This window comes from Pseudogymnoascus verrucosus (assembly GCF_001662655.1).
Source record: "Pseudogymnoascus verrucosus strain UAMH 10579 unplaced genomic scaffold scaffold_4, whole genome shotgun sequence".
Classification (NCBI taxonomy): Eukaryota; Fungi; Ascomycota; class Leotiomycetes; order Thelebolales; family Thelebolaceae; genus Pseudogymnoascus; species Pseudogymnoascus verrucosus.
The window spans coordinates 713,824-733,206 of NW_017263655.1; the positions used below are offsets into that span (position 1 = coordinate 713,824).

General features: G+C 52.4%; 10 protein-coding genes across 10 annotated transcripts; 6 read left to right on the plus strand and 4 right to left on the minus strand.

Annotated features, from left to right (window-relative positions):
• The first annotated feature begins 15 nt into the window (after positions 1 to 15).
• VE01_01616 (uncharacterized protein) lies at positions 16 to 1,818 on the plus strand. The gene is made up of 7 exons (XM_018271135.2): positions 16 to 427; positions 508 to 549; positions 602 to 707; positions 758 to 1,291; positions 1,344 to 1,416; positions 1,467 to 1,516; positions 1,570 to 1,818. Exons 1-7 carry the CDS (start codon positions 269 to 271, stop codon positions 1,590 to 1,592), a joined length of 987 nt encoding a protein of 328 aa, XP_018133983.1. The 5' UTR covers positions 16 to 268; the 3' UTR covers positions 1,593 to 1,818.
• Positions 1,819 to 1,985: 167 nt separating this feature from the next.
• On the plus strand, positions 1,986 to 3,627 carry VE01_10737 (uncharacterized protein). The gene has a single exon (XM_059464189.1). The coding sequence runs from the start codon at positions 2,082 to 2,084 to the stop codon at positions 3,486 to 3,488; it is 1,407 nt and encodes a 468-aa protein (XP_059320172.1). The 5' UTR covers positions 1,986 to 2,081; the 3' UTR covers positions 3,489 to 3,627.
• Positions 3,507 to 5,369, minus strand: VE01_01617 (uncharacterized protein). The gene is made up of 3 exons (XM_018271136.2): positions 4,902 to 5,369; positions 4,071 to 4,851; positions 3,507 to 4,000 (listed from the first exon to the last, which is right to left on the minus strand). The coding sequence occupies exons 1-3, from the start codon at positions 5,246 to 5,248 to the stop codon at positions 3,908 to 3,910; spliced, it is 1,221 nt and encodes a 406-aa protein (XP_018133982.1). The 5' UTR covers positions 5,249 to 5,369; the 3' UTR covers positions 3,507 to 3,907.
• A 461-nt stretch (positions 5,370 to 5,830) lies between these two features.
• VE01_01618 (uncharacterized protein) lies at positions 5,831 to 7,005 on the minus strand (the record flags this gene model as incomplete). The annotated part of the gene is made up of 4 exons (XM_018271137.1): positions 5,831 to 6,154; positions 6,248 to 6,556; positions 6,606 to 6,737; positions 6,796 to 7,005. 4 exons carry the CDS (start codon positions 7,003 to 7,005, stop codon positions 5,831 to 5,833), a joined length of 975 nt encoding a protein of 324 aa, XP_018133981.1.
• Positions 7,006 to 7,791: 786 nt separating this feature from the next.
• Positions 7,792 to 8,997, minus strand: VE01_01619 (uncharacterized protein; the record flags this gene model as incomplete). Its single annotated transcript, XM_018271138.2, has 1 exon — positions 7,792 to 8,997. The coding sequence occupies exon 1, from the start codon at positions 8,695 to 8,697 to the stop codon at positions 7,792 to 7,794; it is 906 nt and encodes a 301-aa protein (XP_018133980.1). The 5' UTR covers positions 8,698 to 8,997.
• Positions 8,998 to 9,853: 856 nt separating this feature from the next.
• Positions 9,854 to 10,710, plus strand: VE01_01620 (uncharacterized protein; the record flags this gene model as incomplete). Its single annotated transcript, XM_018271139.1, has 3 exons — positions 9,854 to 9,949; positions 10,008 to 10,382; positions 10,453 to 10,710. The coding sequence occupies 3 exons, from the start codon at positions 9,854 to 9,856 to the stop codon at positions 10,708 to 10,710; spliced, it is 729 nt and encodes a 242-aa protein (XP_018134125.1).
• Positions 10,711 to 11,394: 684 nt separating this feature from the next.
• Positions 11,395 to 14,707, plus strand: VE01_01621 (uncharacterized protein). The gene is made up of 4 exons (XM_018271140.2): positions 11,395 to 12,191; positions 12,246 to 12,912; positions 12,966 to 13,680; positions 13,734 to 14,707. The coding sequence occupies exons 1-4, from the start codon at positions 12,121 to 12,123 to the stop codon at positions 14,654 to 14,656; spliced, it is 2,376 nt and encodes a 791-aa protein (XP_018134126.1). The 5' UTR covers positions 11,395 to 12,120; the 3' UTR covers positions 14,657 to 14,707.
• Positions 14,708 to 15,166: 459 nt separating this feature from the next.
• On the minus strand, positions 15,167 to 16,719 carry URA5 (orotate phosphoribosyltransferase). Its single transcript, XM_018271142.2, has 2 exons — positions 16,530 to 16,719; positions 15,167 to 16,465 (listed from the first exon to the last, which is right to left on the minus strand). Exons 1-2 carry the CDS (start codon positions 16,636 to 16,638, stop codon positions 15,843 to 15,845), a joined length of 732 nt encoding a protein of 243 aa, XP_018134124.1. The 5' UTR covers positions 16,639 to 16,719; the 3' UTR covers positions 15,167 to 15,842.
• Positions 15,325 to 15,693, plus strand: VE01_01622 (uncharacterized protein; the record flags this gene model as incomplete). Its single annotated transcript, XM_018271141.1, has 1 exon — positions 15,325 to 15,693. The coding sequence occupies one exon, from the start codon at positions 15,325 to 15,327 to the stop codon at positions 15,691 to 15,693; it is 369 nt and encodes a 122-aa protein (XP_018134123.1).
• Positions 16,720 to 17,417: 698 nt separating the features above from the next.
• VE01_01624 (uncharacterized protein) lies at positions 17,418 to 19,289 on the plus strand (the record flags this gene model as incomplete). Its single annotated transcript, XM_018271143.1, has 1 exon — positions 17,418 to 19,289. The coding sequence occupies one exon, from the start codon at positions 17,418 to 17,420 to the stop codon at positions 19,287 to 19,289; it is 1,872 nt and encodes a 623-aa protein (XP_018134121.1).
• Positions 19,290 to 19,383: the final 94 nt, after the last annotated feature.

Below are 19,383 nucleotides of genomic sequence, written 5' to 3' on the forward strand. Positions count from 1 at the left end.
GCAAGCCCACCCATACTACTATCCAACTTCAAGTACCCCATACAGAATCGGGGTAAACGCTCTGCAATCCAAATTCAATACCCTTCACGAATAGCTGCATACCGACTGTGGCCCAGCTGCATTGTATTTAGACTGTTACAGCACCCAGAAACCTTTTGCGACAAACTACCTACGCGCGCGGAGTCATTCGATCTGAGCTGGACATCCCGCTTCCAAACATCACCAGCCTGGGTCGCAACGTCACAATCGTCAACGACAACGGGGCACAATGGACGCTACCATGGAGGATGTTGGTAGAGTGGTAGAGCCCACGCGATTATCGCCGGTGTCTGAGCCTACTTCTATATCTACTCTTGACGGCTGGATTGAGAGCCTGATGACGTGCAAGCAGCTTGCGGAGGTGGATGTCCAGCGGCTCTGCGAGAAGGTAAGTCCGAGCTTGCTGGCTACCAATGCTCGTGAACAACGAGCTTATCTCAGGAATCGAACCTAACATTGTCTAAACAGGCGAGAGAGGTTCTGCAAGAAGAGTCGAACGTTCAACCAGTCGTAAGTTGACATCCATGCGGTCAGGCATATGCAAACTCTAATGGACTTTTAGAAATGCCCAGTTACAGTTTGCGGAGATATCCATGGCCAGTTCCATGATCTGATGGAGCTGTTCAGGATCGGAGGACCGAACCCCGATACAAACTATTTATTCATGGGCAAGTCAGATTGATACCCTTGGGGTTCTCGTGAGCTAACCGATTTGTAGGGGACTACGTTGATCGTGGATACTATTCAGTCGAAACCGTCACCCTCCTTGTTGCCCTCAAAATCCGCTACCCTCAACGCATTACCATCCTCAGAGGAAACCACGAATCCCGCCAAATCACTCAGGTGTACGGATTCTACGACGAATGCCTCCGCAAATACGGCAACGCGAACGTCTGGAAGCACTTCACAGACCTCTTCGACTACCTACCACTCACAGCCCTTATCGATAATCAAATATTCTGCCTTCACGGTGGCTTGTCTCCAAGCATTGACACCCTGGACAACATCAGAGCGCTTGACCGCATACAAGAGGTTCCCCATGAAGGGCCAATGTGCGACCTTCTCTGGTCCGATCCAGATGATAGATGCGGATGGGGGATATCCCCTAGAGGTGCGGGGTACACGTTCGGACAGGATATCTCAGAGGCTTTCAATCACAACAACGGCTTGACATTGGTTGCCAGAGCTCATCAACTTGTCATGGAGGGTTACAATTGGTCTCAAGATCGGAACGTTGTCACCATATTCTCTGGTATGCAGCGAGACTCTGGCATTATGTTGTTCTTCACTAACTTACAACACAGCACCAAATTACTGTTACAGGTGCGGTAACCAAGCGGCAATCATGGAGATAGATGAACATCTCAAGTACACCTTGTAAGTTGGCGAGCCACACCTTGAAATATTGCATACTAACAAACCTACAGCTTGCAGTTTGATCCATGCCCAAGAGCCGGAGAACCAATGGTTTCACGACGTAGGTTTCGAATGGAAATATGTCATTTGATACGGCTGCTGACATTATTACAGGCACCCCAGACTACTTCCTGTAGATTTCGAGTCCAGAAAATAGGCAATGGAGAATAGATCCCCTTAATCTTGACTCTAAATGGGCGCGAGGATTGGTGTACGGGACAGAGTCACAGAGACACCCTCACAGTGCTGTACAAATCACCGATTATAGGAGGGTTTGTAACGTAGAAATACGTCCCGCCACCACTGCGTTTTGTGCTTAGTAGAGATACCTAGACACAGTTTTTATGAATACGAGAATAATACAAAGACGCGGGATCCCAAATTGATGTCCAATCGTAATAATATAAGTGTAGTTAATTAAGAACTGTCGAAAGTGGTGCTCATATGTTCACCCACCACCAAATATGTCGCATCACGTGCTCCCACCAAAATAGCTGGCCCGAGTTCTGACACCACCCCACATTATTGGCGATCGATCCAAAGCACGATTGATATACTCACACCCTAACTATCGATCTTCACAAGACCACCTCCCGAGTTCAAGGCATTGACGATATCTCGTCTCGATGTCCTTCGCTCTACCACAGGAGAATGCACGCCGTGCATATGCCCAATCCAGCGTACCAAGCGCCATACACCCAATCTATAACCCAGCGCCTCAAGCCTCACCAACGCCAGGGCAACAACCTCATGTCCCCTCCTCAGCGCCCTACTTCACACGACAGGTGTCACTACCAGAAGACAATGTGAACCGCTCAGGAAGCAATGGAATGAATCCTAATACGCTCGCGACGGCGCCACCAAATGCGCAACTGCAGCAAGACCACAACAGCTACCTCTACCAATTGCAGCACGCAGCTAGTGCCCCCACGGCCACACGACCAGCCCTGCCTACTCTACAAACCTCCCACCACCCTCAGCTGAACGGCAAACAGCACCAGCAACATCAGCAGCAGCTTCACCAGCAAGCTCGCCAACAAACCCCACAGCAGCAGCAACCTCCGGCGCCCCAGCAACAGCCTCAACCACCACCCAGTAACGGCCATGACCCCGGCACTTCCTCCTCGTCCGCCTCCGCCTCGGCCTCCCCACAATCGAGCACATTCCCCACGCACTTCGCCCTAACCCCCGACCCAAGTCTGGGCATGGAAGCCCCGCCAGAAACGTCCTTCCCGACCTTCGAAGCCCTCCTCCAGTCCGTCAATGCCTGGGGCCTCGCGCGCGGCTACGCCTGCGTTATCGGACGCTCGAAAAAAAAGAACAGGATTGGACTCAAGAAGGTTCTCTTGACGTGTGACAAAGGCGGAACCTCAAAACACAACATGCTGCCTGTCGATTCCCCAGTGCGTAGACGAGCTACGACTTCGCGCAAGACAGGGTGCCAGTTCAGCCTCTATGCTATTGAGTCGACTATGGAGTGGCAGCTGAAGTATCGCCCGGACGGCTTATTCTGCGTGCACAACCACGGACCTAGTAAGGGTGCCATTGATCACCCCGCGGCCAGGCGGCTGGACAGGACGGCCGTCGCGGCGGTCAAGGCGCTGAGAGATGCAGGTGTCAGCGCGCAGGAGACGCTGAAGCAGATCCAAGCCGCGCACCCTAACGCGGGGTATCTCCCACGGGACATCTATAATGCGCGTGCCGCCATAGCACGAGAACTAGACAAGCGCTCGCAGGACACGGAGATCGACCCTGACGCGCCGATGCAGTCGATCTACAAGCGCCGCTCGGCGCCCAACCCAGAGGACAAGTTTAGGGAAGAGTGCAGGGCGGAGGTGATACGCGTGAAGGAGGAGCTGGAGCAGCTGAAGGAGAAGACGAGTCGGGAGATTGAGCAGCTCAGGGCGGCGCTGGAGCAGAAGGATAAGGTAATTGAGAAGTTTGAGATGTTTATTGATATCTGCAACGGCCGCGTCATGGCGCAGCGGGAGAGGCTTGCGGATGGCGATAATGGCACCGCCTCGGCGTCATGAGCGCGGCTAATGGCTTTGCTGTGTTTTTTTGCGAGCGGGTTTGGGAAGCGGCGTATTTTATTGGCCGGGGTGGGGAGACGGAGTAACGAAAATGGGCGCGCTCTCTGGGAATACGTTTGGGGGAGTTGTAAAGACGGGAACGTGGGGGGGTGGGATGAGCCCCTGATAGTGCGTTTTGATAGTGCTATGGTGCTGTCCAACTCTCGGTAGATGAGAGGGAATGAGGATGATATAGCGGTATATCCAAGAATACAAAAGTAATACCTCCTGCGCTTACATCCCGCGGCGTTTAGCCCTCCGCCCCATTTATTTATCTCTCATGCCGCAACCCAACGGGTTCCCGGCTCGGCCGCGCTGACGCTAAATATCCGCCATGGCAGATAATCTTTCCTAAAAACATTGACTCCTTACGGTGACATTTATTTCTTCGCGAGCTGCATCTCGAGATCAGTGAGCAAGAACCCAACCTCACCAAGTAGGCTCTGTGGCTTTAGCGGTTGAGCAACATAGAACTGCCAAACTAAGTTAGCACATCCCGGATATAAATAATAAAGAAGAAAAAAAGGTAAACTGTTTACTAACATCAAAGGCTGTCGTCGAGTTAATAGAGCACACATCCACAGTAAGATTATACCCCAATGTCCCATCTCCCAGCTCGAGCAGTGCCTTATTCACCAGCCAGTCATACGCCCTATCCGCACTCCGTCTGTACTGCCTCGCACTGAACTTATCACCATCCTCTGTGCCCAAGTAACCCAGCCGTAGGCCGCGAAGCAAGGCATACGCAAAAAGCCCCGTCGCGCTCGACTCAAGGAAATTCCCTTGGCGGCCTGGGAAATTCATCACCTGCCACCAAGCCCCAGAGGCCCCATCTTGCGCACGAGCGACCGCACTCATAAGCTGCACAAAGATTCCGCGCAGTTCCTTCCGTATAGCCGCCGTAGCTGGTACGTCGGGGATCACGTCAAGCGTGGTGAGAAGACCCATGCATGTCCATCCGACAGCACGGGCCCAGATGCTCTGAGAATGGCCGCGGGAAGTAAGGTTTCCCCAGTTAGGGAATGAACGAGTTGGGTCGTAGCCATGGTAAAGAAGACCACCGGTAGAGTGAGAGAGGCACCGATCAATTATATTGGAAAATTGCAACGCGGAAGTCTGGTAGGCGGTAAGGGCGTTGTTGGGATCAAACTCGTGGGCATAGGCGGAATGGAAGGAGGGGATGGAGAAGAGACCGTCTTGCGTTGTGACGTTGGGGTAGACGTAGTACCAGTAAGAGCCGTCACTTTGACGATTACGCAGGAGGTCGGTTTGGTGGAGTGTCTGGATAGTTGATAGCAGAGTCAGGTTCCCCGTTTTCTGATATCTCAAGACAATCAGCTTCATACCAGTAGCAAGTAAGTACAGCCAACCTACTGTTTGATAAACTGCGTGCCAACACTAAACTCGTCCAGCGGACTTCTCACATCGACCGTCACATTCTGCAGAACTGGAACCAGACCAGACATAACTAGATCCAAATACGACTCGTACTTCTCGTCCAGCTCTTGGGTCAAAGGCATGTTCTCTAGCACCTCACTTATACCTAAGAGGAGCAGCCCGCCCTCGATCACACTCGTTTTTACCGAGGGGTCTACTACAACGCCTTGCTCGCGAGCGATGATGCTGTCGAGCATTTTAAGTGCTAGCGGCGTGGTGTCTGGCCGCACCGCCGCAGCTGCAGGTCTAAGGGGTATTAGGAAGAGAAGTGTTGAGATACGCATTGTGGGAGAAGTTCTGTCCTAGCTGGAGATTGGTTCTGTAATACCCTAATAGGGGGTAATTGGGGAGAAGAATGAGGCTTTTCGCGCAGGGTCATGAAGGCAAAGGCTTCATGATCTAGATGACTATCTGCCGTCTATCTGCCGGCATCACCGTTGCCAAGTGCCATGGGGGTCACAGAGCGGGCCGACCCCCCACTGGTCCGAGCGCCTAATAGGTTCAAGTGCCGTGAGAGGCGAAAGATCAATAAATGTGGGCGGTTTTTAAAGCACAGTTATAATCTCCAAATCGCGGTTTGAATACTCTTTATTCGTCCTGTGATTTTAATACATGCTGGCAAAATTAGTACGCTATTTCTACTTGGGATTTTTGCTTCTATATATGTATGGGTAGTAATCGTTAGCTGTTTTAACAGGGATCTTAATAATATATTTAAGCATAAAACATATTACTATTCGGAGAAATATTATCAACCACCAAGAATATAACAGAAGTACACATCACACTATGACAACTAGAAATATATTTCCAAGAATAAATTAATATCTCAAAAGTCCTACGGTATCCCTAATATCCCCTCCCAATCAAGGTTTCTTAATCCCCCTAAAAAAATCCAAAATCATCGGCGAAGCATTAATGCTCACCGGCTTATCCCCATGACTATCTTGATCACTATTCCTCGTCGTCGACGGCCAACTATGATCCATTCCATCAATAAGGTACCCAGTCACCACGTTGGTGCCGTTACACGTATAAAGCGTCTTCTGTACCGTCTTATCGCCATTCAACTGCGATACGGTCGGCTTGTAGTTCGCTGCACACCCATTGCGCTGGCCCCATGTGGAGAGCCAGTCCGGGATCTTGGGGAGGGGACCACCACTACCATTTTTGGTAGGGAGGTAGGGGATCTGTGCCTTTGTTAGTACCTCTGTGGCCGTTACGGACTCTGAATCCCTGAAATGGGAAGGAGTGGAAGTCAGAGGGGAGTTAGATAAACATACAGTCCCATCAACCGACCCATGGAACTCCAAAATCGGAAACGGCGACCTCGAAGGATGACAGCTATTGTTAGGATCCTGCACAACATCCGTATAAAAGGCTCCCGCGCACGCCGCCACCGCCGCGAAATTCGCCCCATGATCCGGGGAGCAAGCCAGCGTCCCCGTGAAACCCCCACCGTTGGACTTACCCGCAGCGTAGATGCGGGCATCGTCGATGCAGAAGGCGGTCCGGAGGTGGGCGATTAGGTCGCTGGTGAATTTCTTGTCCGAGACGCCGGGGGGGGCGTAGGTGGGGCCTTCCCAGAAGCCCTGGGGGGGGTGTTAGGGGTGGGCTGGGTTGGGGTGGGGAGGGACGTACATTATAGCCATTGGGCCAGACGACGATGTGGTCGGGGTTCCAGGTGTGGTCGTCGAAGCGGTCGAGGGCGCGTTGCTTGGCTGAATTGCCGTTGGCGCCGTGGTAGGAGATGATTAGGGGAGTTGGCATGTTCTACAACAACAGTCAGAACCCTCTCCCATAACTCCCCTTGGATCTGCAAGGCGCATACCTCGTCATAATTCGGCGGCAGATAAACATCATAAACTCGCTGGAGTCCACCACTCTCAATCGTCTTCCCCGTATGCGTATCTCCCTTAAAGTCGCGGACAATCCCACATCCAGCACCCGCACGCTCCTGCAGCGGCACGGCAGCAGCGCCCGTTTCGGCAGCGAGGAGGAACACCAACGTCGCGCCCGCTAACGGATTGGAGAAGATCATCGTTATCGGCGGTCAATAAGTGTGCTGGCTGAAACCCAAAAACCAAAATTAGAAAGTGCGGCTGGGCAAAAGAAACTTATGCGTAAATACGTATAAACCGGTACAGGTACAACAGGAAAACCGGAATAGTTTATATGCATTCCCGCGAGACACGGCGTCGTCCCATGACGCTCGGGAATGCGGTTCACCGTCTTTACCGGCGCTGTGGAGGGGATGTCTTAGACGATCTGCGGGGTTATTGGGGGCGAAGCGCCGCCGATCATCCTGGGATAACCACTAAGGTTCGGTGTGGGGTTGGGTGGGATTTGCTGGGGAAATGGGGCCGAGCGAGAGATCACTACTGTTTCTGCTAAGGTGTTGCTGACGGCGGGCAGCTTTTGCGTCTGTGAGTAGAGCTGGAATAGCGCCGAAGGTCTTGGTGATGATGTGCACGTCCTTCGCTTACGTATATGTTCGGCGGCTTGGTGTGGGTTTTTGGGATGATGTGCATGGCTATTGACGGAAAATTGGTTTAGGTTGGAATATTAGAGTAAGCTCTCAGTACCTTATGTGGCTGGATATCCACGTAAATGCCAAAATCGCTGTTGTGGGGTAACGGGTACGGTGCCGATGGAATGGAAAAACCGTTTCATAACGCACAGATATCTTAATAACGCCTAGCAACCCATGAATGCGCCGACCTGTTCTAAACCCCCCTGTGCCCCCCCCCCCCGAGTCGTAGTATCATCCCTCATCACCTGGCCCAGCACGGCCCATTCGCAGAAATATCCGCAGTAATCTCCCTCCTCACTTCTGAGCCGCAGTCCAGTCACTCCAGCGCTTATACTCCTCATACTCCACACTCTCCTTCCTCCCCTGATACCTCACGACCTTCAGCTCCCCTACCTCCCTCCAACCACCCCCCTTCCTCCACCCCGCCTTCCTCACCAAACTCTCCAACGTCTCCTCCTTATTCCACCCCTGCTCCACCGCCACATCCGGCAAATAAGTAGCGCTGTACCTCTTACTCTTCTGATAAAAACTGATCTTAATCCCATGCACTCCCAACTCCCAATCCAGCGGCCCAGCACACGTCTCAAAGTTCGTCAACAGCGTGACTGCCACCTCCAGCGCGGACAGCTCGCGCGCCACGATGGGGTTGAAGCGGTTATCGCTGTGCGCGGCCGCGAGCGCGTATGTCGCCAGTCCCGTGTCAAGGGGCTGCGCCTCGAAGGTCCCGATGCAGCCGCGCAGTTGCCGCGATTGGAGGGGCGGCGTGAGGATGTTCCAGGTTACGAAGAGGGGTGTTGAGGTTAGGGCACTGGATTGCGCGGAGCGGGAGGAGAGGGATTGTCCGATGGGGTGGTAGGGGGAGGGTGCGCATGTGGATGGGCGAGAGGGCGGTGCGGAGGTGCCGGCGCTGGAGGGGGTGAGGGGGGTGGGGGAGCGGAGGGAGGTCGAGGAGCTTGAGCCTAAGGAGGGGGTTGTGGCTGAGAGGCTGCTGGGGGTTGGGATCTTGAGCGTGTCGGTGGTGGTGAAGTCGGCTTCGGCTTCGACGTCGTCGTTGGCTTCAGCGTCGGAGTCTCCGTCGTCACTGCCTTTGGGGTAGTCGGGCCAGGATTCTTCGATGGCGGAGAGGGCCATGGGGGAGCGGTCCTCGAGGTTGGCCGCGAGGGCGTCGAAGCAGTAGAGGCAGTGGGCGACGGTAGCCATGGCTGCGTTTAGATGGAGGTGCGGTGCTGCTGTTTGTCGAAGTTTGGAGTCGTCACTGGCCGAGGCTCTGAAGTGAGGGGACGCCGGAAAGCGGGGTTGAGGAGGAGTGGGCTTGAGGGGTGATGGATGAGGGATAAAGGGCTGAAACTCAAAACGAAGGCTTGTATTGTTTTAAGAACAAGGGTTGAGGGGGAAATGAACGAATTATGCAGAGGAGATTGGGTTGTAGCCGGGTGAGTGTTTGTCCTGTTGTAGAAGGTATGGCGCCGAATAAGACCGTCGGAGTGGACTCGGATCCACGGTGGTCGGTAGATCTGCAAACCTTGCTGAAGCCGGCGTGGCGTTATTCCTTAAATTCTCCATGGCAGGCCAACCACAAGCCGCACCGCCTCCAACCCCCCCACAAATCCCAACCCACTTCACTTACATAGCACAAAATCCCCCCAGAAAATTCAGGGCAAAGTTAGTTTTACCATGTATAATTCGCCGTTCACCATACATAGGACTATACAAGTCAAGTAATTCAAGGATTCAAGGAATAAGAAAATCCGGTAAATCAATATATTAGTCTCACTACTCGCACTACTCGCGGAACTCTAATAGAAAGCCGATGCTGGTTGTGGGGAACTGTCCCTGACTCTTAACCTCTCTCATGCTGGCATTATAGCACGCTTGGTCTCCACAACTTATTTCGCGGGGTTTCAGTCGGTGTTTATTAACTGTTGACCGTTTGGATGCAGCCTCATTGTAGATTCTTCCTCTCATTAGGAAGGTGTCTCTCGCGGTTCTCGGCGATGCAGGGCACCATGCAGCCCGTGCTGTAAAGTAAGTGCCAGAGGTTGTCTGCTGTAGGTAGAGAGATTATTGCTTGGAATGTTAAGGGATTGCCGGCGGGTTTCATATGTCGGCAAAATCTGGGCCGTTATGGCACTGAGTAAGTGCCATACCTATGTGTGGCCATAGGATAGGGGAACGGTGGGACTGGCCGATCACTGTGTAGTGTACCAATAGATGATATTCTATGTCTCAATCGGCCGTTGAAGAGGCTATAAAGCCATACCGTAACCCTGGTGTTTTGTTGAAATAACCATCTACTCTGTGCTCATCAGTCTTCAATTGCTTCCCAGTATTCTTATCTTTATATCCCGTTCTCAAAATGAAGTACTCTCTCGCAGCACTTACCGTGGCGGCATCAGTTGTCTCTGCCTACAACCTCCCAGACAACCTTTCTCAGATCTACAACAAGCACAAGGTATGTCCAACAAAATAAAGCTAGTCTATCCATTGTCCACTTCTCACACCCCGCACAGACCGGAGCATGCAGCAACAAGCTCGCCAGCGGCTTCACCGACGGCAGCGGCCCTAAAACATTCGAGTACTGCGGCGACGTTAAGGGAGCCATCTTCATCCACAGCAGTGGAAATGGCGGACAGTACGCCAACATGGACATCGACTGCGACGGAGCCAACAGGACCGGTGGCAAGTGCGCCAACGATCCTACCGGACAAGGCACGACGGCGTTCCAAAGCGAGGTTCAGGCGTTGAAGGCTGGCATCAAAGACCTGGACTCTAACCTCCACCCATATGTCGTTTTTGGCAACGAGGGAAAAAGCCCCTCGTTCGACCCGCGAAAGCATGGCATGGAGCCTCTTAGTGTCATGGCTGTTGTGTGCAACAACCAAGTCGTAAGTGCAGCCATTCCATCGTCGTGTTCGGCGACAGTGCTTTGGGAATAAAACTAACTCTGGATGGTAGTTCTATGGCGTCTGGGGCGATACCAACGGCGAGACCTCCGTTGGAGAGGCCTCCATTTCTCTGGCTGATATGTGCTTCCCGAATGAGCACCTCGATGGAAACAATGGCCATGATCCGAAAGACGTTCTTTACATCGGGTTCCCTGGAAAGGCTGCCGTGCCGAGCTCCTCGACCAAGTGGAACGCTGGCAGCGCGAAGGCCTTCGAGGACAGCATTAAGGCTGTTGGAGACAAGCTTGTCGCAGGTCTCAAGGCTTAGAGAGGAGTGCCTGCATGATGTCAGTTTGGAAATAGTGAATGGATTGTTTGGGGAGTAGTATAGTTTTGGTTATTATCATGTTGTATATTGTTAAGCCATATACATGTAGATAAACGCAACCATATAGTAATCAGCATAGCATGACTGCGGATAGTCGTAACTATATAATCAGCATTACTATAAATTTGACGCTGCAACTCGTGTTGTCTCCGCCTTGAACTCTGTCATAAGCTGACGATATCGATACGATTTCGCATCGAGATATATATGATGGCGATCTATGGATCTGGTTGTGGCTTGCTTAGTGTAATTGCTCATAGCAAGGTACCTGACATGAAGATTTTTGGCTTTATTAAGATCAGATGAGGCCGCGATTAGTCGCAATACAGTATGTAGCACAATATGTAGTGCATATGAGCACAGTAAGAAAGTTCCCAAGCGCGGAATCCCGGACAATCCAATGATGGTGTGCCGGGGTAAGAGCAAACAACACTGGGACCGCAATGGTTGCAATGTTCCTAGGGTCGTTTCGGGGACCCCAGGGTCAGGCACCACGGCGCTATTAGCACCCTATTAGCACTCCACTAACACCACGACTAACACCACCACCCCACCAACGCTAATTTAGAGTCCACCCGCGCCACACTTTCCTCTGGTTGCTTGTTGAATTATCCACGTAATCATCATCCACCATCATCCGCCATCAAACATCCTCCTTCTCCAATTATCCTAACAACTGCCGATCGCTATGGTTCCGACAGCGGTGATCTGTACCTTACTGTGCTACAACGTGCGCAAGGTGATACAATGCCAGGCCAATGCCTATTACTGTATCTCCGAATCTGCATGCCCACTCCACAGGTTCTCGGGATGGTTGGCATATGGCACCTCCACGTCTTAAAGCTCGTACAATTCGTACACTTCTACAAGGGAGTTGATGATAGTGCTGACCGGGAATCTAAAACCAGCCTTCCCATGCGCCACTAACCATGCTGTCCTCTTGCGCTGAGTCTAGTATCAACGTGCCTTGCTTAGCCATGGATAGGTTCCGAGCTTCCTCTCTGGTTCCGAGATTTGACGCCAATGGCCTAAGTCAGGTACTGTGATCCGTATGGCCACCAAGGATGTGGTAGGTTCTGGGTGCACTACTCGCAGGGGCTGAAAGCTAGCTCTGTTTGTAGCAATACCGTACAACGGCGTTGAAACGGCGAGGACGCCGAAGCGCGTCGGGGGAATGTCGATGTTGGCCGTCGAAGGAGGCAATCATATATAAAAAGTAAGTTCCCTCTTTTGGTCTCTGGTTACGGGCCTCAAGAGAGCTATTTTTATTCGTCCTTGACACTATTGTTTCTCATCTGTGTTGATCTATGTCAAACTGAAAGCGTCCTATATTTCTAAATTTCCTATACAATGCGGGGTCTTCTGACTGTGGCATCTGTGCTCCCGTTATCTTTGGCTGCTGCGGTCATCCGTGATGTTTTGTAAGTATCACTGTAATATATATATCAAGGCTGGCCTCTAATCTTTCGATATAGCGATGATGCACGCCTCCAAAAGCCCCGTGCGGATTCCCTGCTAGAGAGAGCAGCGTGCACCGGCCCCATCGCAAGCAAGCCTTCCAAGTACTGGCTTGATGAGCAGGACCACACAGGCGCAGCAAGAGGAATTGCACCATTCACTGACAACAGTGATCAATATCCTGTATTCAGGAACGTTCTTGACTTCAAAGTTGCCAATGATGGCACAGGCGACCAGTCCGGAAACCTGCAAGATGCCATCAACTCCGATGGCAACGGCGGTTCCCGTTATCAGAACGGCTTGACCACCAAGCCAGCAGAGATTTACCTCCCGGGTGGAACTTATCAAATATCCAAGGTTTGGGATCTCCGCGTGGGCACGATTATTGTGGGCGACCCAAATGATCCGCCAGTTATCAAGGCTTCGGCCGATTTTGATGGAGACGCCGTTGTCAATGGCTACGATTTTGGAGTCGGTGCGCCGGAGACGAGCTTCATGACTCTTATCAAAAATATTGTCATTGACACAACTGCCATTGATAAGGACAAGGCTGTTATGGCCCTTAACTGGGGTGTTGCCCAAGGCGCAGGCATGGCAAACATCAAGATTGTGATGCCCGAGGACTCCAAAGGACACACAGGAATCGTTCTTAAGGGCGGTTCCACTATTGCCGTGACTGATGTGGTAAGTAAAAAAACAAAGTTGGCCTTAAATGTTACAATACTAACATATACTAGAATATCCACGGCGGCGCGGTTGGTATCCAGAACTCGAACCAGCAGGTTAACTTCAAGAACATCTATTTTAACCGTAGCTCTACTGCCTACGCTGCTACCGGTGGCTGGACGTCGCTTCTCCAAGGCGTCACTTTCGACACATGCGGACGGGGCGTCGACCTTACCAAGGGAGGTAATGCCGGGTCGTTGGTTCTCCTGGACTCCAAGTCGGTCAATTCCGGCCCAGTTATTAAATTTGCCGATTCATCCAACGCCAATGGCGACCGCAACAACCAGATCGTAATCGAGAACCTCGAGCATGACACTACGAACCCCATCGCCGTCAAGGCCGATGACACTGTTGCGCTTGATGCCGCCGATACCATCGACACTTGGGTGTGGGGAAATGCCGATCCCGGCGGATACGTGACTGGAACCCAGTATAAGACGGTTCGTCCTGACGCCCTTCTCAAAGATGGGAAGTACTTCACCAAGGAGGCACCCACCTACGGCGAGTTCGCGAGCGATCAGATTGTCAATGTCAAGAGTGTCACGAATTACTCAGTTAAGGGTGATGGGAAGACTGATGATGCTGCATCTCTGAATGCGATCCTCCTCGACAATGCTGCCAATTGCAAGATCACGTATTTCCCATACGGCGTGTATATTGTGAAGGATACCCTATACATTCCTCCCGGATCCCGCATCATTGGCGAGGCATGGGCTGTTGTATCCGGTAAGTTTTAAAACCGAATTTGACTGAATTACATAAACTAACAACCTTTCCAGGAGCTGGTGATAAGTTCAAGGACGACTCAAACCCCGCACCCGTCATCAAAGTCGGCAACGACGGCGAGACCGGCGTCGCAGAAATCCAAGACATGCGCTTCACCGTCTCCGAAGTCCTCCCCGGCGCCATCATCCTCGAGGTAAACATGGCCGGCACCTCCCCCGGCGACGTCGGCCTCTGGAACACCATCGTCACCATCGGCGGCACAGCCGACACCGCCATCCACGAATCCTGCACCGACCAAGACACACACAGCTGCAAGGCCGCCTTCCTCGCCGTACACCTGACCAAGAATTCATCCTCCTACTTCCAGAACCTCTGGGCCTGGACTGCAGACCATAATGTTGACGGTGGACCGAACCAGATCATCGCTACTGGTCGCGGCGTCCTCGTCGAAGCTACAAAGGGGACTTGGCTGGTTGGTAGCGGCTCGGAGCATCATTGGCTGTATAACTACAATTTCGGTGCAGCTGAAAACGTCTTCGCAGGTCTCCTACAAACTGAGACGCCGTATAACCAAGGCGACCAAGCTACGCTCACCCTACCCGACCCCTGGACCGCTGAGGCAGCATACCACGACCCCGACTACACCTGGTGCGCCCCAGACGACCAGAAGTGCCGCACCGCGCTCGCAGTCAACGTCGACGGCGGGAAGGACATCTTCCTGTACAACTCCGCGTCCTGGGCGTTCTTCCACGGGCCATGGGACGGGTCGTATAGTAAGACGGCGTGCGATGGGACGTGTCAGACGAATATGAATCGTGTGGCGAATGATCCGGATAATTTGGCGTGGTATGCGATTAATATTAAGTCGGCGGATACGCTGGTGTTGGATGGGAAGGGGAATCCGTCGAAGGATAATAATCCGGGGAGTTGGGGGGGGAATTTGGTGGCTTATAGGGAGTTTGCTAATGAGGGTTAGGGGAGGGGATTTGATGGTATTTGTCGAGATATCCGTTGGTTAGCGAGCGGGGTGGTAGGTAGATAAGTAATGTTATTCTCATATTGAAAAACTGTCAGCTCCCTTGCTACGACAATTATATCACATTAACAGGCGTTATTAGGCCATTGTGCTCAAACTGTGCCTTGTATTGCGTTGCCATCTCATCCAAGACATGGTCTTCAATGGGGCTGTAGATCACTGCATCCCAACATTTAACTAAGTGTATATAGCTTGGCGGTTTGTACATGCACTGCCAAATATAACTCTACGACATGGAACAGACCCCGCCTCAGTCTGCAACGCGCAAGACTCTAGAAGGGACGATGTATTTATCCTAGCATAGTAGGATGAAGTTATACTCCCTCCGCCGCCTTCGCGGGCTATCCACCCCCCTTGAAATCCGCCACTCAATCCGTCGCCTACGCGCCAGCCCCAACACCAGCTCCCTCCTCTACCAGCTCCTCTATGCCCACCCCTGGCACTTCGCCATCCCCCCTCTACTCTCCTACGAAGACCTCCATGCATCGCCTGAGGTCATCAACGCGCGGCAAGCAGGAACCCGGAATCCCCTCTTCCGCGCGTGAGATACGTCACTCCGGTCTCTATATCGCCTCTACGATGACTTCTGCGCCGACCGCCGCACCCTCATGACCTACGAATGCGAGTACCTCTTCCGCCGCGGCTCGGAGGGCTGGTCGCTCTCGCGGATAGAGGATCCGTCCGATGAGGATCCGGTGCGCTATGTGGTGCTTGCGAGTCTTGCGGAGGCGCTGGTGGACGCGTTCAATTGGAAGTTAGATCTGGGGTTTAGACGGGGCGGCAGGCCGTGTGACCAGTCTGAGGAGAGGGCGACGAATTTTGTGAGGGAGGTGGCGCCGGAGTGGACGGGGAAGGTTGGGGCGGTGGAAAAGAGGGTGAGCCTGATCGATCGGGAGAGTGAGCCGTTTGCGAAGGCGGATGATAATTTCTCGAGGAGAAATATTGAGAGTAGCATGGGATATCTGTATACTGTATAAGGCGACGGCAAGGAAGCGCGGTGGACGCGCCGTTTTATGTTGGCTTTCTCGCCAGTTCGGGAATGGTATTTTAATATAAATTCGCATCTATCTCGAGGTTCGGTCATGGAAATGCATCAATTGCCAAGGCCATATCAACCGCCCAGCGTTCAATCACTCGCCTTATACCTCGCCCTATACGCCTCCATCCTCTTCACATCCTCCTCACTCCCCTTCCCCCTCAACAACTCAATCAAATCCCCCAAAGTCGCAATACTCGCCGTCCTCACCCCAAACTCCCCCCTAATCTGTCCCATAGCGCTACCCCTCGCTTCTCCATCATCAATCCCCTCCTTCTCCTTCGGCCCCGGCATCTTCTCCTCCCTATCAAGCGCAACCGCGAATCCGACAACGGTTCCGCCTTCCCTGGCGACCTTGACGAGGGTATCGCGCATCGCAGTGCCAGCGGTGATCACATCATCGATCACCAAGACATTCTTCCCCTTCAGCGGGGCACCGACGATCGAGCCTCCCTCGCCGTGGTCTTTGACTTCCTTGCGGTCGAAGCTGTAGGATACGTTGGCCCAGGTCTCGGGGTCGAGACGGTGCAGCTCGAGGAGCGTGGCGCAGGCGAGGGGGATGCCTTTGTATGCGGGGCCGAAGATGACGTCGGGTTTGGGGACGGAGGGGTTGGCGGTTAGGAAGGAGACGATGGTGTGGGCGTAGGCTTGGGCGATGGCTGAGAGGAGGGGGGCGGAGTGGAAGGAGCCGGCGTTGAAGAAGTAGGGGGATTCTGTGGAAGGAGGGGTGTTAGATATTGTCGCGCAGAGGGGGTGCGGGGGAGGGGAGGGACGTACGACGGCCGGACTTGAGGGTGTAGGTGCCGAAGGTTAGGACGTTGGCGGAGAGGCAGGACTCGAGGAATGCGGTCTTGTAGGCCGGGATTGTGAGGGATGAGGTGGCCATTGTGGAGGCGTAGAGGTTGATTATTGGGTGGGAGTAGGAGTTGTACGGAAGAAGGCCGTGCTTGAACTGTCAGTGGTCTTGTGCTTTTAAAGTTTTCGAAATATCATCAAAGTTATCTTCACCCCACCAAGTGCGGCCGCTAGTGTAAAGGCGGGGTTAGATAAGCATTTGTGGGCGCCAAAAAGACATGTGCGGGTAGTTACTGATAAGCGGTGATGGCACCAATACATTTATGAGAATGTGATCTTTATTACAGTAAATATGGTGTAACTTCGTGACAGGGCTCTCACCCATACAAAATATGGTGTATTACTTGAATATTTTATTTTGATATTGGTAGGCAAATAAGGTCTCAATTAAAGCTACTCGGACCTGACATCTGACTTCGGCCATATGCCGCCGACTTGGCCGGATTCCACCAATGGGTGGGCACCCACACAAGGAGGGGAACCGGCATTTGGATTCTAAGTAAATCTATTTAAGTTGACTGGTGGCGTTGCCCGGTGGGGTGTAAATTGTGTGGGGTAGTACCTTTCAAAATAACGCTCAATCCGACATAACGCACCAATTGGCTTTGGATTCTTTCTTTTGGCTAAAGTGCCTGCTTGATATTTAAGCAGTTCGAGAAAGGAGACAACCATCTCATACATAACTTTCCAGTATGAAAAGTTCAGAATAGAGGGGTAAAACTAGATTGGAATACATATAAAGGCCATGCCAGAACCACTGATTGTGATCTCATCTTCACCGTAGAGCCTTTCCAATTACCCCATTTCAACATGATTTATAACTCATTTCTGAAGATTTTTATCACAGTCGGGCTGAGCGTCTTGCCTGCTGCTGGCCAGGCAGTCCCGCCTGTAACAACCGAGAAAGGAGTGTCTGCCTATGCCTTCGACCTCAGCCAAGTTACACTAAGCAGTGGCCGGTGGTTGGATAACCAGAAAAGAACGGAGTCCTATCTGAAAGATATTGACATTGAGCGGTTGCTTTACAACTATCGAATCACTCACAAGCTCTCTACCAATGGCGCTGCTACCAATGGAGGATGGGATGCACCCGACTTTCCCTTCCGAACTCATATGCAAGGGCATTTTCTCACAGCGTGGTCGCAATGCTATGCCGTCAATAATGACATCTCATGCAGAGAGAGGGCTATAGACTTCGTAGCGGAGCTCGCTAAATGCCAGGCAAACAACAATGCAGCAGGCTTTAGCACTGGGTACTTGTCTGGGTTCCCGGAATCTGAATTTGTGGCCCTCGAAGCAGGCACTCTCAGCAATGGCAATGTTCCATACTATGTCGTCCACAAACTAATGGCTGGTTTATTGGACGTGTGGCGGATTATTGGCGACACCAAGGCTCGAGACGTTCTACTATCGCTGGCTGGCTGGGTCGACACACGCACGAGCAAACTGAGCACCACCCAGATGCAAAACATGCTCGCAACTGAGTTTGGCGGTATGAACGAAGTTCTGGCGGATATTTACCACCAGACGGGCACCACTCGTTGGCTTACAGCTGCTCAGCGCTTTGATCATGCTGCTGTCTTTAACCCCCTGGCCTTAAACCAAGATAGTCTCAATGGCTTGCATGCAAATACGCAGGTGCCTAAGTGGATTGGGGCTGCGCGAGAGTTCAAGGCCACTGGCACGACACGGTACCGAGATATTGCACAGAATGCATGGGACATCACTGTCAACACACATTCGTACGCCATCGGCGGAAACAGCCAAGCAGAGCACTTCCATGCCCCCAACGCCATTGCTTCATACCTGAATCAAGACACATGCGAGGCGTGCAACACCTACAATATGCTCAAGTTAACTCGCGAGCTATGGGTGATGAACCCTTCAAGCGTCTCCTACTTCGATTATTATGAGCTGGCTTTGATGAACCATTTAATTGGCCAACAGAACCCGGCTGACAGCCACGGTCATATCACCTACTTCACTCCGCTCAACCCCGGAGGCCGTCGCGGTGTTGGTCCAGCATGGGGTGGCGGGACTTGGAGCACAGATTACGACTCGTTCTGGTGCTGTCAGGGCACAGGAGTCGAAACAAACACTAAGTTGATGGACTCGATCTACTTCTACGACAGCTCATCGCTCTATGTCAACTTATTTGCACCCTCTGTGCTAAAATGGACACAGCGGGGACTTACCGTCACCCAGGCCACGACATACCCAGTGACCGATACAACAACTTTAGTGGTTACCGGAACCAGTAGCAGTAACTGGGCCATGCGAATTCGAATTCCTCAATGGGCTTCAGGCGCTGAGGTTAGCGTTAACGGCCAGAAACAGTCCATCAGCACAGCGTCGGGGACCTACGCTGTGCTCTCCCGCTCATGGAAGTCTGGGGACACCGTCACAATCCGTCTGCCAATGAAACTGAGAACCGTGCCTGCAAAGGACAACGCAAACATTGCAGCTATAGCGTATGGGCCGGTTATTCTCTCTGGAAACTATGGCAGCACTTCCCTCAGCTCGGTGCCAACTCTCACGCTGGGCTCGATAAAGCGAAGCTCACAGCTGGCGTTCACCGCCACTGCAAATGGTCAAACAGTGAACCTCAGCCCATTTTACGATGCCCATGGGTACAATTATAATGTGTATTGGGCAATTAGCGGCCAGCTGCCAACTGTGTGATGGTAGCCAGAAATAGGCGGGATCGAAGTTGAGATCGACGTCAACCGGATGAGTGCTATTTTGGATTTTGGGCCTGGGCTGGGTGAATGAGAAA